This window comes from Capsicum annuum, chromosome 11 (genome assembly GCF_002878395.1).
Source record: "Capsicum annuum cultivar UCD-10X-F1 chromosome 11, UCD10Xv1.1, whole genome shotgun sequence".
Taxonomy (NCBI): Eukaryota; Viridiplantae; Streptophyta; class Magnoliopsida; order Solanales; family Solanaceae; genus Capsicum; species Capsicum annuum.
In genome coordinates this window covers 118,316,496-118,342,077 of record NC_061121.1, presented here as the reverse complement: position 1 = coordinate 118,342,077, position 25,582 = coordinate 118,316,496, and the positions used below count along the sequence as shown (strand labels likewise).

At 38.7% G+C, this 25,582-nt stretch overlaps 1 protein-coding gene across 6 annotated transcripts in view; it reads right to left on the bottom strand.

Annotated features, from left to right (window-relative positions):
• LOC107847428 (rho GTPase-activating protein 7) overlaps window positions 1-25,582 on the bottom strand; it is a 66,930-nt gene that overhangs the window by 26,964 nt on the left and 14,384 nt on the right. For all 6 annotated transcript variants that reach the window (XM_047398925.1, XM_047398924.1, XM_047398921.1 and 3 more), the window contains exons 4-7: window positions 23,280-23,350; window positions 23,121-23,199; window positions 22,491-22,635; window positions 22,221-22,340 (exon numbers count right to left, since the gene is read on the bottom strand). In XM_047398925.1, the coding sequence (XP_047254881.1) occupies window positions 22,221-22,340; window positions 22,491-22,635; window positions 23,121-23,199; window positions 23,280-23,350 (415 nt within the window). The remainder of the gene's footprint in view (window positions 1-22,220; window positions 22,341-22,490; window positions 22,636-23,120; window positions 23,200-23,279; window positions 23,351-25,582) is intronic.

Here is a 25,582-nt window from a genome sequence, read left to right as displayed (position 1 = left end):
TCAACATACTCAGTAAGGGAGAGAGTACAAACAGTGATAAAAAGGTTATGCAAATCTTTAATATTGCAGATCAACGCTTAACCATAACAAGGATCTGACAAAAAGATGTGATGAGAAACTAAAGGGAAACAAGAGAGAAATTGAGGCTCTTCATGGACGGAGGACCCTTTAGGGAACAGAAGGAAATGAGGAAACAAGAGAGAAATTGAGGCTCTTCAAGGACGGAGGACACTTTAGGGAACAGAAGGAAATTGCACGTGCCGAATATAATTACAGCAGCTGGAGGAAAACTCTCCAAAATTACATGTTACCAACTAGGCATCAATTGATAGAGGGCCCCTTTATACTTAAGGTGACTGACTCAGAAGTCCCTTCATTCAGTATCCTGACGACCAACAAAACAACTAGAGTACAAACTAATGTGTATGTATGTATGTATGTATATATATATATATATATATATATACCACTTGTGGGATTACACTAGGTATGTTGTTATTGTTGTATACACAACAGTGTAATAAAAATTTTGCAACATCCGCGTAATTAACCCATTATAGCTTATTTACCATTTATTCAAGGTTACCTATCCATGCAATTAAATGGAGCTACCAGCAATTACCTCCAAGTGACTGTAAATATTTTTTACACCATACACAACAGTGTAATAAAAATTTTGCAACATCCGCGTAATTAACCCATTATAGCTTATTTACCATTTATTCAAGGTTACCTATCCATGCAATTAAATGGAGCTACCAGCAATTACCTCCAAGTGACTGTGTAAATATTTTTTACACCATCCATAGAACTATATATATATGTATGTATGTGTGTGTGTGTACACACACACATATATATACACACACATACATATATATCTTTGTGTGCGTGTGTGTGTGTATATATATTATTGGTCCAAAATTCACCAAATAACTGCAACAACAGTATCAATTTCCAGACCATCACCTTATTATGAAAAACGATTCCCCTAAAGAAGGAAAAGGTCATCCATCATCATGGGAACACAATACTCCTCCAATTATAGTCAACAGCTTATAGAAAGCTGTTAGAACTAATAGAAACACACAAATAAGAAAGATCAAGTTAGGATTTGCTTCTTCCTCCTAACAAACCTACTTTTGTAGGTGGACTTTGCAGTGACTCCTTGACTATAAGTCAGCAGATTGACAAGATGAGTCCTATACTTTAGACAGAATCATAAACATCCAGTTAATAATGACAAAGAAAATCTATAAGAACTTTGGCCTCAACCAGACTTAGAATCAATATGCCTGAGCCTTCTAATTTTCCTAATTTTCTGAACAAAGTTTGGTGAAAAATGGAAAATTTCCAGCAATATTAATTAAAAGATCAACTGCGCCTATATCCACCTTTCGATCAGCAGTTAGCTAAGATTTAGCGTTGCAAGCTTTCTACTCTACTCTTAGCTAAGAAACCCTTTTTACTGTTTACAGGAAACTAAACTAAGGAAAAAAAACAATCAAACAGAAGTACCAAATAATAATAATAATAACAATAATTATTATTATTATTATTATTATTATTACTACTGCTGCTACTATTATTATTTTATTATATTTACTATTATTATTGATTGGGAAAATACATAAGTTGCCCCCTAAGTTCATCCCAAAAAAGTCAGTTACACACGTAAAATTTACTGGTGTCCTCTTACCCCCTTATTTTTGTTTTAAGTGGAAATAATACTTATACAACCCTAATGGCTGATGTGTCCAAAAAAAAAAACAAGAGATGCTTTGTGAAAGTACCATATTCCATATTACTAGAGAGACTACACAAAAAGTTGTGCAGTCACCAATACTGCTGTTAGATATGGTATAATTAGTGTTGATATGAGAATATTCTGGATAATTAATATAGATATGAGAATATTCTCTAATCCATAGAATCAGACAATTAGGAGATTGTATAATATATTTTCTTATTTTCTTTCTTTATTCACATAATCTGTAACAGCTATTTAATCCCCTCAATTGGTATAGCCCCCTCTGAATATTCAGTTTTCAGTAATAGAAACTGAAAAACAAGAAAAAGGGGGAAGGATCGATCAACAGATTGCTAAATCAACCATAGCAGAACAGTGTCGAGTCTCACCTCTCTCTTTCTCCAGGTCATTTATTTTCTGTATAAATTCCTTTTTTATCTCTTTCTCTGAATCTTTGCAATTTTTTCTTATTTGTTGAGTAGAAACGAAAAAAAAAAAATGGGTGATAACCAAATTGATAACCAGACTACTGAGAATCAGATTGTTAAGTCCATTGTTTCCTCCACACCATCACTTGCAATAACCACAGTAAACTTAGATGATAGTGGTAATTACACCTCTTGGGCAGTCTCTGTAGAATTGTGGCTTACAGGTCAAGGATTTGAAGATCACTTGCTCAAAAACAGTAGCAGTATTGGGCCAGCTAATAGACCTGCTGGGTTAAAGTAGATGTCAAATTGTGTAGTCTTCTGTGGAATTCACTTGATCCTAAGTTGTTAAATTTTTTTCAGTCTTATAAGACTTGTTGCAAAGTGTGGAACAAAGCCAAAACTTGGTATAAAAATGACATACAACTCATCTACGAAGTTGTGACTGATATTGTTCATCTACAACAGAATCAACAGGACATGGCGAGTAACTTGGGTCAGGTAGAATCCATAAAGGATAAATTTGATTCTGTTATGCCTTTTACCTTTAACTGACAAATTGGATGATCAGGAGATACAGAGAGACAGGTTCTTTATGGTCTTAAATTTGGTTGGGTTGCGAGCAGACCTAACCTCAGTTCGTAACCAAATTCTTTCTAGCCCAACTGTTCCTAACTTGGATGAAGCATTTACAAGATTACGTACGTGGTCTCACCAAGTAATATAGTGGCCTTTTACAAGCCAAGTATCGATCCCTCAGATACGTGTTAACAACTATCCCAGAATAGTCCAACTATTAAGATTAACTCAGTGCTAACATAACCAAAAGTAATTGCAAGTTAAAACTAAGAATAAAATAAACAATGCTATAAAGTAAAGGGTTGAACAATTATGGGAAAAGTCCAGGCACTACGAACAATCATACTAAGCTATAAACTTCGTTGGTAGGTTGATTATCTTGGTTGTTGGTACACGGATCCATGATACTGCGGCCTCCCGCTATTGAAGCCTTGACCGCTTGCGCACCTAAGCTATAAACTTCGCTGGTTAGGTTGATTATCTTGGTTGTTGGTTCAAGGCATCTTAGGTGGATTTATGCACCTAAGTATGGTTATCCCGCCTTAATTATCCTTGGTTTGAGGACTTCTCTTGTACTTAATGAGCAAATCTTTGTATAATTGAGAATCTAAGTGTAAACTACTTGATTATAATGTTTAAGGCGTGTTTCAAACAAGTTTAGAATCAATTTGGCCACTTAAAATTTAGATGAGAAAACAAGAGTTACTGGCTTGAGCTATGTGTTGTTCTAGTTGATCTAGTTGATCTCAATGGATTCTAGTGTGTAAAGGGTTACTAAAGATATAATTGAGTAATTACGTGTGGAATAACTTGTTTATAGTGTTTAAGGTTCAATTAAGATAAGTCCAGAGACAAAACACTAAGTTAAAGATCCAAAAGGACAAAACTAGTACTCTCAGCTTAAGTTCATCGTCTTGGATTGTATGTTGTTTTGAGCTCTAATTCGTGGTGTTCGATGCTATAGGATGCTTGTTGAGTTGATCATGATGATAGATGGATGATATACAAGCTGGAAATCAAGTGGAAACAACACCACAAGTCTTGGAAAGGATGGACAAACACTTGGGACAAGACTTGACCAAAAATGGACGTTTTGGAGTCATAGGCCACGAACCTTAGGCACCGCGTTAGGGCCGTGCCACATTCTAGTAGCTCACCGCTATTAGGGCGTGCCACATTCTAGTAGCTCACCGCTATTAGGGCGTGCCATGGCATCACATCTGCACCTCCTGAGACAAATTCCTATGATGCGTCTATCATGGATGTCCAAACGAATAATTTTCAAGGTGGATACAGAAAAAAAAAGAAAATGGAGGAACAATAAGCAGTGCACTCGTTATAAAGGAGGAAATTTAAGAGAGGAATGTCGGCTTTTTCTCTTACACTGCACTCATTATAACAAGGGAGACCATGTAAAAAAGGAATGTTGACTTCTTCATGGTAAGCCTCCCCACAATAACGATCGCCCTCGACACACAGCAAATGTGGACCATAACGGAAATGGTATTCTGTCTACACCTAATGTCAATGATGATCATCCAAATCTCTCACTTTAACTAGAGCAAACTACAATGACTACCTTTAGTACCAAGCATCAAGGTAACAATCATCAACTTCATCGGCTACTTGCACGGTACAACCTGGTAACTGATTTGCTTATGTCGCACGGTCTTCATCTCAGGAACAATGGATTCTTGATTCCAGTGTTTCTGACCATATTTGTCGTAACAAAAACACTCTTTCTACTCTTACTACTTCTCTCTCTGTTGTTACTTTGGCTAATGGATTAAAGACTATTGTAAAGGCGATAGGTATAGCTCACCCTCTGCCTTCCATACCATCAAAATCAATCATTTTTGCACCTAAATGTCCATAATGTTATTCCTATTAGCAAACTAACCAAAATCCTAAAATGTGTTGTAACATTTCTTGATGATTTTGTTCTTCTATAGGACTGAAGTACGGGACAGGTGATTGGAAAAGGGTATGAGTCCCAAGGATTGTACCTGTTATCCATCCCAACAACCACATGTTGCTTTCACTTCCCTTGTTTTCTCTAAATTGCTCCATAGTCAATTGGATCATCCAAGTCTCTTGAAACAGTAGAAGATGGTTCCTAGTTGTCTAGTTTATTTTTTTTTAGAATGTGAGTCGTGTCAGCTTAGGAAGCATATTCGTACCTCTTTCCCAAAGTGTGTCAATAACAAGGCCTTCTCAATGTTTGAAATTATTGATTCGGATATATGGGGTCCAAGTCGTGTTAGTTCTTCCTTAGGCTTCCATTATTTTGTGACTTTTATTGATAACTATTCTCGATGCACGTGGTTATTTTTAATGAAAAATAGATCTAAGTTATCTTAATCTTTTAGAAATTTTGTGTTGAAACTTGCAATCGATTTGGTATTTCCATTTAGAAGTTAATCAATGATAATGCCCGAGAATATTTTTTTTGACAATGGTAAGATTTGTATTTAAGTTATTACTTAGGTAGTATTGAAAAACAGTATTTACAAATAAGAGAAAGAAGTATAATCTTCCTCAAAGCTAAACCACGATCTAGATGGACCCTAAAACATCTATGATTGACTCAGTCTCATTGGAGTAAATATTGGTACACCAAAAATAAAACAACAAAATACATTTAAGCTTGATTTCCTGTAGGTTGCTGTCCTTATTGTCAAAACATCTATCATTTCTCTCTCCATATAGTCCACCATATACAAGCAGGGATCATCCTCCATCTTTTTGGTTTTGTAGACCCAATTCCAGCCTCCTCCCAATCCACCCAACTGAATAGAGTCTCATCAATCTTACTAGGCATAATCTTACAGGCATACTCCAAGAAATGCCTCTTGAGATTAAGGAAAATCTGCCACAACTGGACTGTGAAATTGTAGTGTAGGAGGAGGTGTCTCACTGTCTCTGCCAATCTTACTAGGCATACTCCAGGAAATGCCTCTGAGATTAAGAAAAATCTGCCACAGCTGGACAGTAAAATTGCAACGTAGGAAGAGGTGTCTCACTGTCTCTGTATCCTTGCCACGTAAGGAGCACCTGTTGCATAGAGAGATACCTCTCTTAGCCACATTATCCAATGTCAGAACTGCTTGATATTCTCCAGATATGCTTCCAACGCCATTTGAAGACCTGATTATCACCAAGACTTGTCTATTTATATTCTTCCTTCACCCTATATCTACCTTTGTTGTGCCCATGCCACCATAAATAATCCTTACCAGTTTGTGTTCCTTGAAAACTCTCCAGTAACTTGTAAAGTTCAATCATTCTAGGAATTTCCTAGTCATTTAAATTTCTTCTCAGGACCAAATCCTATCCTTGTTGCGACCACATTTCAGCAACTATCTTCTATTGATGTAGAGCCAAAACAAAGATGTCGGGAAAGAGATCTTTGAGGCTCTCGGTACCATTCATTGTCAACCCAAAAACTAGTTTTTCCACTATTTGGAACCTTGACAATTGACCATCAGGGCCAGGGGCTTTGTCAATAGCGCACGTCTTTAGGCACTCAAAAACATCTTGCTCCTCAAATGTTGCCTGCAGTGCCTCTTTCTTATCCTCTGTGATGGTGTGATGGTGGGATGATTGCTAATATTTTCATAAGGCCTCCAGTCTTCAGAGTCTTCAAATTCTGAATATAACTTCTTGTAGAAAGATATGACTTCCCCTTGATTCTGTTATTCTGTTATGATTAGATATGGTCTCTCCCTACACTACACTTCCAACTAATCAATGTGATTATATTTTTTGTGGGTATTAACAGTTTATCATTAATGGAAAAACTTTGTATTCCTATCCTCTTCGTTGAGCCATAAGGCCCTTGATCTTTGTCTCCAAGAAACTTCCTCATTATTCAAACACCCCTCATACCTCATGAAAAGCGTAGCTTTCTTGGCAATTTCCTCCATTGTTAAGGCTCTAATACTCAACTATGATTCTAGCTCAGCCATTTGACTTAGGAGGTTGTTCTTTTGTAATTTCAGATTCTCTTGTTCATGTCTGCTCCACTCTTTCAATTTTCCTTTGAGAGCTTTGAGTTTACATGCTAAGATGTAGTCCGACCTCCCGTAAAATTCAAATTCACTCCACCAATTCTTGACCTTTTCAACAAAACCTTCTTAATTCAACCACCAATTTTCAAACTTGAAGTAGGATTTTGATTTCTCCCAGTATCCACATAGAAGAGCTATTGGAACATGATCCGAAGCCACTCTTTGCAGTGTAGTTTGTTTTAGGTTACTGAAGAGATTGTTCCATTATGTGGAAACCAGTATCATGTTTATTCCTGATGCAGTGGTATGGTTATCACCTCTATACCAGGTATATTTTCCACCACTTAGTTGCAGATCAATGAGGTTCATGTCCTCAATGCAATTTGAAAACTCTCATGCTGAATTTCTGTTGATACAATCCCTTTTTCAGAGGGAAATCTACAGACGTTAAAGTCACCATAGATGGTCCATCAAACAGGCCTCTTACATCAGTCAATTCCTCCAATACAAGCCTCTTTAAAAGCCTACACACCAGTTATATGACATTCAAAGTTACTTAACTGGTCCATCAAACAGGCCTCTTACATTAGTCAATTCCTCCCATACAATCCTCTTTAAAAGCCTACACACCAGTTATATGACATTCAAAGTTACTTAACTGAGCCTTGAATTTGCCAGAAAGAGTAAAAGCTCCAACTTGTAAGATTTCCCCTTCCCAGATTCTAGAATCCCATAGTAAGATTCCTCCTCTGATTCTATTGGCCTCCAAACATGCATATTTGATCCACCCAAATTTGCTTAATTAACTCCTGTACATTGCCTTCTACTTTAGTTTCCTCGAGACAGCATATGTCTGCTTTCTAGTCCTTAATTAAACTTTGTAACACCTTTTTTTCCCTTGTTCCTTCAACCCCCTAACATTCCATGAGATCAATTTGATCTGCATGGAATATGCATGGAATATTCTGTTAGCTCCCTTGCCCCTTCCCTCTATCACCATTGCTTTTGAATTTCAAATCAAAAGATATCAGATTCTTTAACTCTTGTGCTCCTTTGCGTTTTGTTCTTTTAACCTCTACCGATTGCTTCATTCTTCTTGCTTGCCTGCTTGCATCCACCTGCCTTAAGAGTTCAAGTGCTTCCTCTTCAAACCCCTAAAAATCTACCCCAAACATCTTATGGAGTTCAAGTTTTGTTGAACCCACACTGTAGCTTTCTTCTCCATTTCAGTAAGAGCTTCTTGTTAGATTCAATCTCCTGTACATCCCATATTTCCCCAAAATCGACCATCCCTAATGTGTCTTATCTCAATTCGATGTCACCCGTGATGATCTCCCCCTGCTCTTTATCTTCAATCCCTTCACTGTTTGCTACACATTATTGCTCAAGTTTCTTTTCCCCTTCTTCACCTTCAATCTGTAATTGTTCATCAATAGCAGTTAAGGCATCTTCTTTTGTTTTCTAACTTCTTCGTATGTGATAACTAGAAGAATAAATCGCCACAGTTTCGTCCACTATAACCTCTTGGAAGAAGACTTCATTGGGTTGTGGGTGAAAATTCTAAGCAATTATCTTTGCTTGATCCGGCCCAAAATGTTTCAAGCCGAATTTGTTTTTAAATTGTGCACAGGCCCATCACATGCTCATGTAGTCAATTTTAAAGTCTCCAGTTGTCCCCACACTTGTCTCCCCTGTTCCGTCACCATCTGCTTGTTCTAGGGTCTCGGATATAAAGGAGGAAGTCCGTTATGCGCTAGTTTTTCCTTTGGGTTTTCTCATCTTTTTTGACGACTGGTCCTTCACTCTCCGGCAACAACTCGAATCGTGTTTTCCTTTCTACCCATATCGGAATAATGAAGTTAACTCCATCTCTGGAGATGGTAACTTCCGCTGGCATGTTCCAATCAACCCCTCGAGTCTCGGTCCTAGCCCATTTGAGGTGGTTTCTTAATTTCGTTTCCTCCTCTGTTGCCAGCCACCCGCCGCAGAGTTCTCTAATCTCACGGAAAATCTCTTCCGCCCACAGATGCATCAGTAAACCCACAGCCCTAATCTAGGTGGATTTGGGTTTGTGAGTAATAGGCACACAGCCTGCAGAAGGGTTCCACCACTCTAATTTAAGTCTGCTTTTCTTCCACTACCATTCTCCCCTACAGAACTTGTTCTGCCATGTATCTACTTAGAAACTCAAAGAGGAAACAGTTTTCCAACATCTCATAGATATTAATCCCAAAAACCTTCTTCCACACCGTTAAGAACCATCGCTAACTTCTGAGAGGGTGGGTGTTTCAGCTTTTGCGTTGCCAAAAGACCCAAAAATACACCTTCCCAGTACTCCTAGATCTTTGATTTTGGCTACAACATTGGTTTCAATCTCTTTCCCTTTGGTTGTGGCTATCTCAGAGCTACTGCTTTACCATCAAACATTGATGTCTGACTCATAATAACTGCTTTGTCCTCTCCCTACAGTGAAAGAATACTCATATATCTCCCGTGGGAATTGTATTTCCTCGTACCAAAAAAATCTGCCACCTGGTCCTTATAACTTCACTTTCTCACCTAATTTTTTTGTCAGATGAGATGATGTTTCCCTGAGGATGACGCAAATCCATTCTAACACCTTCTTAATAAGTGTAACCCTTCTCATCATGTTGCTGCTTCTTTCCACCCAGTCGTACCATGAAACATTATTTGAAGTCCATCTGGAAATGTCATAAGATTTAAAACCTTGGTTGAAAATATATTCTATTATCCCCCATAGTTTCTAAACTAGGAAGAAGGAAATTTTAGTAATCACGGGATTTAAAAACTGAATTGTTTAAAAAAGAAGATCAATTCCGGCAACTTGAAGCTAGTGGATATACAGCTTGAGGACAATTCCTACACCTGGTTTAAAGGGGTTAACCAGGAGGTAGCTTCCAGGATCGATAGAATTCTGTTCTCAAAAGAGTAGGATGACAGCTTCAACAATTTAAAACAGAAAACATTACAGAGGTTAAGGTCTGATCACTCCCCTATTGCCTTACAAGGAGGAATGTGGAATAGAAACAAAAACTATTTCAAATTTGAAAATTGGTGCTTAGGCACAGAAGGTTTCAATGATAGAATCAAGGAATGGTAGATCTCTCTCAACTACTGTGGAAGACTGGATTACATTCTTGCCTCTGAGCTTAAAGCTCTAAAAATCAAGCTTAAGGAGTGGAGTAAGAGTGAGCAGGAACCTGGGAACAAAAAGAAAAAAATTTTGCTAAGCAAATTGGAAGTGTTTGATGGAATAATGGAGAATAGAAGATTGACAAATGATAAGATAGAAAGAAGGGCAACCAGTATGCTAGACTATGAGGAATAGATCAAAAACGAAGAGATCTCCTGGAGGCAGAAGTCAAGGCCACTATGGTTGAAGAAGGGGGACAAAAACACCAAATTTTTTAACAAAATGGCAAATGCTCATAAAAGGTGACTCAACTCGAGATCCAAACATAGTCGAAAGGGAAGTGGTAGATTATTACAGTAAACTATACTCAGAAACCACAAGCAGGAGGCCAGCTTATATGCATCCAAATTGTCCTAGACTCAAAGAAGAGGAAAAAGATAAGCTACAAAGAGGGTTTGAAAAAAATGAAGTCCTGAGATGCTTAAAATTATGCGCAACAGACAAGGCACCTGGTCCGGATGGCTTCACCATGGGATTTTTCATAAAGTGTTGGGGAGAGACTGAAGCACGACATCATGTCAGCCTTTCAGAACCTCTATGAACAAGAAATGTTTGAGAGAAGCCTTAATGCCACATTCATTACACTCATCCCAAAGAAGAAAGGAGCCAAAGAGTTGAAGGAATAGTCTGATAGGTAGCATATACAAGTTGTTTGCCAAAGTATTGACAGAAAGATTGAAAGATGTGATGCCGAAGTTGGTTGAGTCGCAACAAATGGCCTTTATCAAAGGCAGACAATCATGGATGCAGTACTTACAGCGAATGAAGTTGTTGACTCCAGATTGAAACAAAAAAAAAACTGGAATCCTTTGTAAGCTAGACATGGAAAAGGCATATGACCATGTTAATTGGGAGTTCTTACTAGATACTATGAGGAGAATTTGTTTTGGCCAGAAATGGATACAATGGGTCAAATATCGTATCTCCACTGTGAGATTTTCTATGCTTATAAATGGCTCACCATCAGGTTTCTTTAGTGCACAAAGGAGTCTTAGACAAGGAGATCCTTTGTCACCCTTTTTGTTTTTATTAGCTATGGTAGATCTTAATAGCATGATCAAGACAGCAAATACAAATGGTTGGCTGAGAGGTTTTGACGTTGCTAGAAATGGAGGAGAAAATCTGGAGATAATTCATCTGCAATATGCAGATGACACTCTCATTATGTGTGAAGCTGAAGAGGAGCAACTTAAGATCCAAGGGTGATGTTGGAGTTGTTTGAAGGGATCTCCGGGCTGCACATTAATTGGAGGAAAAGCTTCTTATATCCTATTAATGAAGTGCAAAACTTAAAGAGTTTTTGAACTCAATTCTTGGTGGTGAAGTGAGAACCCTACCCACAGTCTATCTAGGAATGTCATTGGGAGGAAAGTCACAATCCGCAGAAATATGGAATGGTGTAATCAAAAAATGTGAAAAGAAACTAACAAGGTGGAAGACCCAGTATTTGTCTAGGGGAGGCAGATTAACTCTCATTAACTCAGTCTTTGATTTTCTCCCAACATACATGATGTCTGTTTTTCCTATTCCTATAGGGGTTATCAACAAACTAGACAAGAAAAGGAGGAAGTTTCTTTGGCAAGGAAACAATGAAAGGAAGGGATACAACTTGGTCAAATAGGAGGCAGTGATTGTAGTGAAAAGACAAGGAGAATTAGGAATCAAGAATCTGAAATTTCAAAGCAAAGCCCTAAGAATGAAATGGCTATGGAAGTACTGTAATGACGATCAATCTTTATGGAGGAATGTCATCAATGCTAAATATGAAGAGAAAGATAACGGGATGACAAAGGAAATCACTACACCATATGGAGTTAGTTTGTGGAGATCTATTAGAGCTTTATGGAGTGAATTCAAAACTAATACAAAGATCACAGTGACAAATGGAGGCAAAACTAATTTTTGGAAAGATAGTGGCATGAGGCAGGAAGACTAGAAATTTAGTTTCCAGACATCTATGCATTAGTCTCTCACCAACAAAAGACAATCGCTGACTTATGGACAAACCAAGGATGGACTTTCAACTTTAGAAGACAGTTGAACGACTGGGAGATTCAAAGAGTTGCGGACTTCTTCAACACAACTGACCAGTTTAATGGTTTAGAAATAGATCAAGATACTCTATGGTGGAAAGGTAGCATGAAGGGCCAGTTTAAGGTAAGTAATGCTTATAGCTGGATGAACCAAACCCCCAGCGTATAAGAAACTGGCCCTGGAAAGGAATTTGGAAAAACAAAGTGCCACACAAAGTAGCATGCTTTGTCTGGTTGTTGGCTAAAGAAGCTTCTCTCACTCAAGATAATTTAATGAAGAAAGGGATACCTTTGTGTCCTAGATGTTTTTTTTGGGGAAAATGAGGAAACAGTTGATCATCTTTTTCTTCATTGCAAAATCACTGGACAACTATGGAGAATGTTCTTAAATCTCAAGGGCATTTCCTGGACTATGCCTGGAAAGATTACAGAAACAATTCAAAGTTGGGAGGAAGTTGGTGTGCACGCAAAGAATAGAGACAGATGGAGAATCGTCCCTGCAAGTATCTGGTGGACTATACGAAAGGAGAGGAACGTTAAATGTTTTGAGAGCATAGAGAGTAGTATGCAATAAGCTTAATTGTCTTTTGTTGCTATGTTTTTGGTGTAATCAAGTGTACTCAAATGATACTATCTCTATAATTGATGTTCTAGATTCAATTTAGATAAGAGATAGCAGGAAAGTATAGTAAATGATATAAATACGGTTTCAATACAACCTATGTACTGCTGTTGGAGAAATATACAAAGTTATCAGTTTCAAAAAAAAGTCTAGCGGAAAAGGGAAGTTTTGCAGTCCTAAAAATTAGGAGAGAGAGTCATTAGTAAATGTGTCTGGGAGCATTTTTTGCAAAAATCACCGAGTATTTTTCTACTTCTCTCTGCTTTTATGTCATCCCAAGTCATATTGCACTTCTCTTCTTGTGCACATACTCCTCAACAAAATGGAGTTGTTGAGCTAAAGAACAAACATCTAATAAAACCGCTCGGGCATTGCTCATTCAAAATAACGTCCCTTTATATTTTTGGGGTGATATTGTTATTACTGCTTGTTATTTAATCAATCGTATGTGTCACGGGCTCATTTTTCACTGTGTCAGCGGCACACAATTTTGCCCGTGCAGCGCCCATGGTCCCCCAAACTATGGGCCAGCCTTCCTCATTTCCCAGGTCTTTAGCACGATCATGTGCCTGTGGGAAGCTCGCCTCAGAGGCTTGCCCCCTTTGGTGCCGCTCCATTAACATGTCGGCTGACATGGCCAACGTTTAAGCAACTCTTCTGGTGCACCTTTAATCCTTGGATCTCATCCATATGCGCTCCTGGGCATGGCTACGGACATACTCGTCCCTCGCCTTGGCTTGAGCATTGCCATCGCATGCACAGTCCTATCCTCAAGCTTGACATCGCCTATGCATATGCACTTGGCCTTTGCTTCGCCCGAGTAGGGCAACCCTCAATCCTTGGCCTTTGTCTCAAGCGTCTTTCTTAGATATGCCATCTCATGTCTTATGGCATAGCCAAACATAGCCCACGCAACTTGCATCCAACTTCCGTAGCACAATGTCGCCCCACAACTACGTGTCTAGGCCAACGGACCCTTGCTCGCTTGGCTGAACCTTGACCAAGCTCACAAGTTAGCTCACGAGTCTCTTGGGGAGAGTATCTCGATTGCTCTATCGGCTTGGAGGCATCCTTCCATCATTTAGATAGCCCACGGGGCTTGTCGGTTCATATAGCCAACCTCTAGCCTTTTCGGGCGCCCAACGCTAGTCCACCCCACCCTGCGTTGCCCATAGGATTCCCGAGTCCTATGAGTACCTTGCGCATTCCTTTGACATGCTAAGGCAGGCCCTTGAGGTTGTCCCTCAAGGCAGCACACTTGGGGTGGCCATCTGTCGACACACCCGGGGGAGGCTGGTAGGCTGTCACCATGTATACCCCCCTTATATATGCTTAAAATAAATAATCCCAATGTCCGCCACTAGACATCATTTTGCCCGAGAATCATACGGGGGCTTAGATCATTCATCCGACCTTCAAATTGGGTGCCGTTTGTTCCTAATCCTTTCTCTTGACTTCCTTCACACCTCTATGAAGTTTCACCCCATTCCCATACACATGGAACGAGTTATGGACTTCGGACCAGTCAGCAAATTACGACAATGCCACTGGACTTTGGCCAAGTCAAGCCCCTATCTAAACGGACTCCAAACGACCCCAAATTTGGTAATCATACATAAGGTACCCTTAATATCAACTCTCTAAACCAGAATCCTTAGATTCCACTTGTAGCTCAAAATGGCACGGCGCTGACATCGAACACTGCACACGATCCTCACCATGCCTCCGCCCCCTTGGGCTCACACCAAGCCCTCTCCAAATCACATTGGCACTCTTAGGACATGTCATGCAACATATATAGATGCTTGTTGCCTCATGTTATGCCCCTTTATCTCATCTTCAACTTCAGCCTATTCCCTCAGCACATGCCGCCTGCATAGCTGACAAGGTTGCGGCCTAATTGGCACGCACAATCCTGGCGAGTGACAGGCCCCAAAACTTTGGGGCGTCACAGTATGCCTTCATTTGTTTTGCAATACAAGAGTCCACACTCTGTCCCCTATCCAAACCAAACTTTGTTCCCCTTTCCTCCACGTGTATTTGGTTGCACCTGTTTTGTTCATAACCTTGCCCCCGGAAAAGACAAATTTCAGCACAAGGCTTTTAAATGTATCTTTCTCGGGTATTCTCTTCTACAAAAAGGTTATAGATGCTATGATCCCTCTACCAATAAGTACTCTATCTCAGCCGATGTTACCTTTTTTCGAGACTTCACCGTACTTTTCTCCTAATACGGCAAAACAGAAGGCAATATCAGTCCTCCAATTCCAACTATTCCAGCCCCAACTCTACCTCCATCTCGTAAGGTCTATTCCCGACGACCTCAACCTCCTTCTGATCTTGTTAATCAAGTTAGTATTTCCAACATTGATACAGGTACATAAAGCACTCTCCTAGTAACTGGTGACTCGTTACCTGCTCCATCAATGTCTCCTTCTTCAGTCCAGCACTTATTAGATGATCCTCCCATTGCTCTTTGCAAAGGTACTAGAAACACTACCAATAAAACTCCCACTTATGCTTATTTAAGTCATCATCGTCTGTCGCCTTCATATCATGCCTTCATTACTAGCTTGTCAACGGTCTAAGTTCCCAAAACGGTGGCATAAGCACCGCTTCATCCAGGTTAGCGTCAGGCTATGATCGAGGTTAGCGTCAGGCTATGATCGAGGAGATGACTATCTTGCATGATAATGGTACTTGGAAGCTTGTTCCTTTACCTAAAGGAAAAACCACAGTTGGTTGTCGTTGGGTATTCACACTTAAGGTAGGTTCTGATGGAGTTGTTGATCATCTCAAAGCGAGACTAGTTGCTAAGGGATACACTCAGATTTATGGCATCAACTATGGAGATACTTTCTCACCAGTTGCCAAGATGGCTTTTGTTCATCTTCTCATCTCTACAACCACAATGAATCACTGGACCCTTTTTTAGTTGGACATCAAAAATGCTTTCCTGCACGAGGAACTTGCTGAAAAGGTATATATGGAGTAACCTTTGGGGTTTCTTGCACAGGGGGAGTTTGGACACTCCTATGGATCCAAATACTAAGCTTATTCTAGGACGGGGGAGTTTCTAAAAGATCCTGACAGATATCAGAGACTTGTTGGCAAACTCAACTACCTTACGCTCGCATGACCAGACATCTCATTTGTTGTTAGTGTAGTTAGCCAGTTTTTGCAATCATCTTTTGATAGCCACTAAAATGCAATGAACGCATCTAGCGATATATCAAAAGCTCACCGAGGCAAGTTTTATTGTATGAAGACAAAGGACATGCCTATATAATTGGGTATTCTGACGCAGATTGGGTAGGATCTCCTTCTAATAGGCGATCCACTTCTAGTTATTGCGTTCTAATTAGAGGCAATCTAATATCTTGGAAAAGTAAAAAGCAAGTAGTCGTATCTAGATCAAGCGCAGAGGTAAGAGCAAGAGTATCAAGCTATGGCACTGGCTATGTGTGACAACTTCTCCAAGAACCGAAAATGGGAGGAGTTGAACCGATGAAATTGATTTGTGACAACCAAGTTGCACTGCATATCGCTTCTATTGTCGTGTTTCATGAAAGAACGAAGCACATTGAGATAAATTGTCACTTCATTCGAGAGAAGATTTGAGTCTGGATACATTGCCACAAGTTTTGTCAACTCAAATGATCAATGATCAACTAGCAGATATTACACAAAATCACTCCGAGGATCCAGAATTGACTCTCTTGGTGGCAAACTCGGAGCATATGACTTGTATGCTCCAACTTGAGGGGGAGTGTTAGATATGGTATAATTAGTGTAGATATGAGAATATTCTATATAACTAGTATAGCTATGAGAATATTCTCTAATCCCTGGAATCAGGCAATTATGTAATATTTTCTTACTCTCTTTCCTTATTCACATCATTTGTAACAACTATTTAATCCCATGAACTTGAGGGAATAATCAATCAATACAATTCCAATATCTCTTCTCTTCTTTTTCAATTTCACAATTACAAAGAACAAGCAAAGGCTCCTATACCCTTGATCTTCTAACGAGGAATCTAAAACATCAAAAATAGATTCAGGATCTTCTAAGTACTTCACTTTACACCCAAAATACAACAGAAATACACTTCATTATCAGGTTTTGAATGTTCCTGGAGCTGTCTTCAAAGCATCTTTTATTACTTTCTTCCCATATTGTCCACCAGATGCAAGGTAGGAGAATCCTTCATCTCTCTCTTTTACCGGAGACATTACCTCCTTTGTTTCCAGCATTCTAGAACTCCAGATATTCTTCCTGGCATAACCCACATGATACCCCTTAAAATGGTGAAACTCCTCCATAACTGTATAGTCAACTTACTGTGCAAAAAAAAAAAGATGATTCCTTGTTTCCACCTCCTCCACATAAATAGCATCTTGAACATAGATGATAGCCTCTCTTGGCTAGATTATCTTGTGGCAGAACTGTCTCTTTTGCTAAAATCCATGCGAAACACGAAACTTCATAAGAAATTTTCACTTTCCAAATTGACTTCCATGGCCAGCAACCATCTTATTATTTGATAAGTTGAATTCCATAGGCTGAATTGATAGAAAACTTCCCTGGCTTATTCCCATTCTAAGTCAACCAGTCTTCAGACTTACTAATCCCCTTAAATTGCTCAGAATTGCTGTAAAACACCACTGTTAACCTATCAAACTCCCAGTCAATTAGTAATCTTTTAAATGTAAGGTTCCAATCTTGATTAGTGCACACTTCTCTTCGCGTAGCTTCTTGTTGATTCGAAATGTTAATGTCAGGAAGCAATTATTTCGAAGGACCTTGGCCTAACCACTTATCCTTCTCGAAGAATATCTTCATTCTTTGACTGCTCTAAATTTGGACTTATTCAGGAGTGAGTTTAGGCCATAGGTCCCTGATGGACTTCCATAGGTTAACCACACAAGGTCCATTCACAGACCTTGTCATCCATTTTCCTTCAATGTCTATTTTTTTCTTGTCACGATTCCATTACCACGGGAAATTCCTTCAAAGAATTTCTACGCTCTTCTCAACATTTCAAGGATTGGAAAGAGAGACATCATATAAGTAGGTCGAGCATCAAGTACTGAATTGATTAGTAACCCCCACCGGCCACCACCACAGAGATAAATACAGACTCTTCCAGTTGGTTAGCTTTTTTTCACATTTTTCTATGACCCCACTTCAAATCCCCTTTGACTTGCTCTTGGCCCCAATGGCATCCCCAGATAAATTGTAGATTGTTCTCTGATTTTACCACCAAGATTCCAACCAAAGCTTGGATCTCATTTACCTCATTAACTGGATAAATAAACCTTTTGTACCGGTTAATGTGTAATCCATATGTGGCTACAAACAAAATGAAAATTACCCTCAACACTAACAATTGTGAGTGTCAGCCTCACGGTAGACAAATGAACCGCATACTGCAGATGAGAAATCTCATGGTACTATCAGCCCTTAAATTCGCCTTAAAAGTCATTATCTTATTGTTATCCTGAACAGTCTTTAACATATCATTCAGGCTTCCATAGCAGTGATTAATAAGAAAGGACATAGGGTTTCACCGCATCTCTAACTCTTTTGAGAAGGAAAGAAACAAGTTGGTGAGTCATTGATCAAGATTGAAAATTTACTGAACTGAGCAAAATTTGATGCAACTAAACCATCTTTCACCATAGCACATCTTCATCAGAGTTTCCAACAAAGAGTTCCAGCTTAAATGATCATACGCCTTCTCAATATCTAATTTGCATAATTTCAGGTTGCTTTTAAATGTCTCTCCACCAATTTGTTCACCACTTTCTTGAGTCTTCCATTCAACTGCTATGAGATGAGCTTATACACATTGCCTATTAGATTAATAAGCCTAAAATCCATCATCTCCTTGGATCTCAACTTCTTAGGAATCAATGTTATAACAGTGGAATTGAAGATTTTCTCAAGCATTCCCTGATTATAGAAATTCTGGAAGACAGCTATTGCAACCTCATAAAATACCTCCCAAAAATGTGAGAAAACCATTGAATACCCATTATGTCCAGGTGCTTTATTCCCTGCACATGCTAAATTTCCTAAGGTTATCCATTTAAGATGGAGGATTCCTAAGGCTATCCAGTTAAGATGGAGGATAAAATTATTTACTTTGCAGTTGGTTTTAAGTCATACGATATCATTAGAATAGACGAGGAGTCGTACGAATGGACAGAGCATGGCTAAAATCTTATCAGAAGAACAATCAGTCAAAAAATGATGGGGTGTTTGTGTGAGACTTTAAAGGAGGCTTTGATGGTAAGGGGAATTATGTGAAGAGATGGAAGCTTCATCACTGATTTTAGTAGTTTTCTGTGTGAGAACAACCTAATGGGTATTTAATGGCTTTTTTACACATTGTTGGATGGGAATAAACAAGGATGTGATAGCAGCAGTACAGAACTCCAACTCCTTCCATGAGTTACTTTACACTGGTCTATTACACTGTTGTGTGGGCCCACCTCTCTTTCATTTCAGCCCCTATTATCCTTTCCCTAACGCTTCTGCGCCCCCTTATCTCCTCCCCCATCCTCATCTCATCCCTTTCTTCAGTCACTGATTTCCAGTTCTTTTTCTTTCTTCTTTTCTTCAATTTTTTCTCTTCCTTTTTTCCTGTTCTTTCACTTCCTTTTTCTCAGGGAAAAGTCCAGAAGAATCATTTTTTTGGAAAGGGAAAAGAATCAAAAATACCCCTCTACTTTCGTTTATCAGTTAAGTTTTTCCTTAGTTATACTACAGGGCCAAATATGCCCCTGCAGTTATGAAAGTATTCAAAAATACCCCTCATTTGGATGGAATCCCCCAAAATCGATTTCAATTGAAATTACCCGGTCCCCTCTTTAAACCCCAAATATAACCACCCCAAATTAATTTATCCATTGTGTCAGTACCCAGCGAACCATTTTCGAGGAGCAGATTCAAAGGACATCATTATATACCAGTCAAGTGTAATTTAAATTGCTATATCCTTTCTTTTCTCAGTTGTTAAGTGTTTAGTGTTTGTTTAACGTAATAAGAAAATTCAAATATAGCTGCAGATAGATTGGATTTTGAAGCAAAGTTCTTGTACTGGAAAATTACCATCACTCCTCAAGTAGCATTCAGAAATTAAGAGCATTATGTTGGATGCTAAAATTGGAATTGCAAAATTATCCAGGAAATGGAATGATTTTCTTGAACATGGGAATTGAAGTTCGATATCCAAGTTTCTTGGAGACTAAAGACTACAATGGCTAGTGGCAACCCTTTTTGTTATGGCTTTGATCAACACCATAACAAATGTTGTACCCTCTTTTATCAACAACAACATCATACCAGTGAAATCCTACAAGTACCTCGTGAAATCCCACAAGTGAGGGCAAAGTCTACAAGAAAGAAACAAGAACAACACCAAAATAACATGATAATCGAAACATAATAAACAACAGACTATGATAGATATGACAAATAGAGGCTTCAATACTACGACTAATACAACAACAAACACAACAAGCCTAAATCCTCGAAAAGCAAGACATTACTCCTATTCGACTAACCTTCTACCCTAATACGCGTCCTACGTACCCTCCTATCTAAGGTCATGTCCTCGATAACCTAAAGCTGCACCATGTCCTATCTAATCACCTCTCCCCAATACTTCCTTGGCCTTCCTCTACCTCTACCTCTCCTCATGCCAACTATATCCAACCACTCGCACCTCCTAACTGGGGCATCTGCTCCTCACCTCCCCACATTTTCAAACCATCTCAATCTCGTTTCCCTCATCTTGTCAACCATGGAGACCACTCCTACCTTATCTCAAATATCCTCATTTCTAATGTTACTGCACCTAGTATGCCTAGTGCCCACACATGACAAAACCATTTTAACATACTCATCTCCACAACATACATCTTCTAAAGATAGCATTTGTTATGGATTTCCAAACATTTATGCTGTACCATCATTATTTTCTTCCAGAAAAGGTCAACAACAACAACAACAACAACAAACCCAGTGTATTCCCACCTAGTGGGGTCTGGGGGGTAAGATGTACGCAGTCCATACCTCTACCTCTAATGAAGTAGAAAGGCTGTTTCCGATAGACCCCCGGCTCAAGGCACGAGATACCACACAAACACATAGTAAAGCACAGAAGCAGATTACATATCACAAAGGTCAAGTAGCATTTTTAGGCAGTTTTCAATCTGGAGGGTCATCTGGTAATTCTAGTGTGTCGGGAAGCCTGACGTGGTTGATTCAATTGCCTGATTTCAATTGAATTCTGGGTGGTTAGATTTGGGGTTTAATTAATTTATGTGGGTCTGGATTGGGTTTGAAGAGGGTACCGGATAATTTCAATTAAAATTGCGCAACTGAAGTTGATTTGGGGGATTCCATCCAAATGAGGGATATTTTTGAATACTTCCATAACGGCAGGGGTCTATTTGGTCCTATGGTATAACTAGGGGTAGAATTAACTAATAAATGAAAGTAGAGGGGTATTTTTTACCCTTTTCCCTTTTAAAAACATGACTAGAGAAGGAAAACTAATCCCTTTTTGTTCCTCTATGATGTAAGTTAATGAGACCCAAAGACATACACAAACCACACCTGCATGACTTAATATTTTGAGACAACATATAAGGTAGAATTTAATCAAAACAAGAATGCTCTTTTGAAGTTCATATATACAGTTCATATATTGCAAAAGTACAAGAGTTCAATCATACTCCATCTCAACAGTAGAACACAAGCTCTCCAAAATATAAATTTAACTTTTGCTCTTGAAGAATGGGTGAGGGAACGAAGAAGGTTTCTGCTGTATCATTGGGGGTTGAAAGTAGTATCTTTGGAGACTAGTTGTCCTGGGTTTTCTGTGTATGCTGCTGGTTTAAGGCATTCCCATGGAGAGAAAGGTGGGACTTTGGTTTGTTGAGAGGAAGCGGCTATTTCGGTTGAAGGTGTGGAGAGGTTTCAGGTGAGAGATAATTATGGCATGGAGGTCAGGAGTTTTGCAAAGGAGTAAATACGGCTATGGGTTTTGTCGTGGAGGAAATGTGGCAGCTTGATGGTGGTGAAAGGGTGAAATAAGGTGATTGCATAGATTTTGTTGGAGTTGAAAGTTATCATGTAACGTAGAAAGATATGAAAATGAAGAAACACGGGAGAAAAAAGAGGAGTGGAAAAAAAAAACAATTTAAGTGTAGTAAGGAAAATTAAATAGCAATCTGACATGTCAACATAAGAGAGCGAGTATACACCTTCCATCATGAGACTAGCTATATATGTCTTGAGGGGTCTTAGTTTCACTTTAAATAAGATTATGAGGGAAAGAGATCACCCATAAAGTTTAGGTGCGTCACTGACTTTTCGGGACAAGTCCAGGAGGCAACTTATGTATTTCACTTAATAAACAACAATAATATAATAAACATGACACAATATTACACCAACCAAAAAAGGTCATCCAACTAAATTTTAACCATGCAATTTAATGCAAACAATATCTTGATATTACTCTTACACAACCGATTATATAGGAGGGCAACGGATTGCCTTACCATACTTCTCAAGGAACCTTAGTGCCTTTTCTAGAAATGATGGGCCTCCATCTATATCTTCTAAGGCGAGCAAAATTGGTCTTCCAACAACTAAAGATTTAACAGGGCGTTTATGACTCCCTGAATAAAAAGAAACCTGGTCAGATCTTTATGCCCTAACAACAAACAGGGAAAAGGTGCAGCATCATTTGGATACAGCAGCCAAATCTCATCTGGAGCATTGAAGATGTGAACACAAAAAATTGGCAGATAACAGTAAAAGCAACTAACATTGATGGAAAGATCCTTCAATAGAATCACCAGAGTCACTCCGGAAAATGCCATTGTGTCCCATAACAAGAGCAGCACTTGGTGCTTGTGCAAGAGCATGCTCTAGGGCTGTCTTCCACTCATACAGATCCTCCAATGTCTCTGCCTGCAGTTCAAAGCTCAAAAGATGACTTCTTCTAATGTATGATACAGGAATAGGTATACTGTTGCATGGGGCTAGGTGTATGTGGCGGGAGACAGGGATTCATACACACTACTTGCAAGTGAAAAAGAAATGCATTTAGAACTCAAGTCATTTGGGAGTTGTTCCTACTGTTAATTATAGAGTCCCTTATACATATGTACTCATCAGGCTTATGTAAGATGATAATAAGCCTACTTATAAAAAATGTTTAATATCAGTTCAGAGTACTTTTTTGAGTTGTCGTTCAGTTTTCTATAATCTTAAAGTTAAGATAGTGAAATAGACCAGTGTAAAGTAACCCATGGAGGGTTCACTAATATATAGAAAATAAGCAGCTATTTTTGCTTCCCAACCCATCCAAGTATATCACTTGTCACGTGCATCGACAATTTCTGGGATGACTTTCCTGTTTAGAAGAGAGACAGAGAAAAAAGAGGGATAAGTACCTTAAGAGTAAAAGCTCGCCCATCACGTCCATCAGGAAATAGTACGGTCAAAAGCTTTTTATCTTCTCTGACGACAACACTGAATAGCAAAGAATTGGAGTAAGAGCAAGACAGACTTTGAGCATACTAAATATAACCAGTTGATGACTCATTTATTACCTCCCTGAATTATTCAAGTCAATTCCTCCCAAAGTTAGATTCACTTCACCTCCTCGCTGTGGAAGAGTACTCTATATGAAGAGCGCAATGAATCAGAAGAATCTAGATTATAAAATCAACAAGAGTAAAAGCTTCACAGGTAAAAGCTAAAACATGCACGGAGAGCAAATGACATTCCCAGACATTAAAACATCTAATCTAAATTACCATTTAAAAGCAAAATTACACTAAAAGTTCTCACAGTTTTCCAAGTTGTTTCAGTATTTGACAGGTTCAAAATTCAATCATTTCAGTCCTTAACCAGTTGGAATCGGCTATATAAATTCTCTATATTCACTATATTCTATGCAAGTCCATTTTATTCCAATATTAAATTACTTCCATTTAAAAAATAATAATAATGGTTCTCTAAACATCACATGTATCCCTATATAACTAGTATAATCCAACTAGTTATAATTGCCTATATGTATCCTTACCTTTGATTACACTCTATTTTTTAACCAAGTTTCAATGATTTCACAAGGTTTCAAATCTTGAGACATCTTTCCTCCATGTGATTTTGAACAGCCTCATCCATTTTTAGCACCTTCAATCATCAAAATGACACTTATGAGCTGGTGAGTCAGGAGGTCCACGTATGACATGGCCAAACCATCACAAACAACCTTTCATTCTTCACGTGTTACTTTCATCCTTTGTTGGATGTGATCATTTATAATTTTGTCCAATTTGATATGACCATAAATCCATCTCAGCACTCCCAATTCTAGAAAATTAATCCGGGGATATAGTGGACCTTGTGGTCAAATATCCATTTCTCTATAATACTACTAGTCTGACAACCATTCTACTAAATTAGCTTTTCATATTCCATAACATGCAAGTTCTCCGGCAAGACTCAAGAACTCAATTGGCATTTGTCTAGTGTATATTCTCCAAATAACACGACAGATAGGGAGGAGGAGGTTTGGTGGGAATTAGCAGGTGCTAGAGGACTATTTACCGGGCCATGGGTGGTGTGTTGGGATTTTAATACTGTTAGATTCCCATCAGAGAAGAAGAATGCAAACAGAATCACTAAGGCAATGAATGACTTCTCTAAGTTTATTGAAGATATGGTTCTGATAGACTTGCCCCTATCAGATGGAAAATACACTTGGAGAAAGGGTGATAGGCGAGAAACAGCTGCTAGACTGGACAGATTCCTGGTTTCCATGGATTGGAATGAGGGCTTTAGAAACATTAAACAATCAACAATGTACAGAATCACTTCTGATCATTTCCCTGTGATGTTGCAATGTGGTAATTGGGATCCTATCAAATCCTATTTTAAGTTCGAGAACTGGTGGTTACAGACTGAGGGCTTCAATGATAGGGTAAAAGGGTGGTGGGATTCATTTGTGCATGAAAGGAGGCCTGATTTTGTTTTGGCTTATAAATTAAAAGCTTTGAAGGACAAACTTAAGGAGTGGAACAAAACGCTACAAGGAAACTTGATATCACCACTCAATCAACTTGCAAAATTGGAGAAGATTCATTATCAAAGGAGCTTAACCGAGGAAGAGTTGTATGCAAAAACATCCTTATAGTTGAATTTGAGGAAATCGCAAAACATGAGGAGGTGGCCTAGAGACAGAGATCTAGGGCTCTTTGGTTGAAACAAGGAGATAAAACACACAAAATTCTTCCATAGGACTGCAAATGCTCACAAGAGATATAACAATATTGACAAGTTGATATTTGAAGGGGATATTGTGGACAATCCAACTGATATTACAAAGGAGATTGTTTCTTTTTACCAAAAGCTTTACACTGAGACGGAGAATTGGAGACCTCTAGGTAATCTTGGTAACTTCCCTAGGATTACTCTAGAGGAAAGACAGTTGTTACAAAGCCCTTTCAGTGAACAAGAAATTTGAGAAAGTGTAAAGTCTTGAGCCGGAGACAAAGCTCCAGGACCGATGGATTTTCCATGGCATTTTTACTCAATGTTGGGAGGTGGTAAAAACAGAAGTGGTTGTAGCAGTATAAAACTTCTATGAAAAAGGTGTTATTGAAAACAACTTTAATGTTACTTTTATGGCTCTGAAGAAAGTGGATCCAAAAGAGTTGAAAGATTTTAGACCTATTAGCTTAATAGGTAGTTTTTAAAAGATTATTGCCAAAATACTAACCGAAAGACTCAAGAAAGTGATGAACAAATTGGTGGGTGCGCAGCAGGTGGCCTTCATCAAGGGTAGACAAATTATGAATGCAATTCTAATTCTAATTGCAAATGAATGAGTGGATGCAAGATTTAA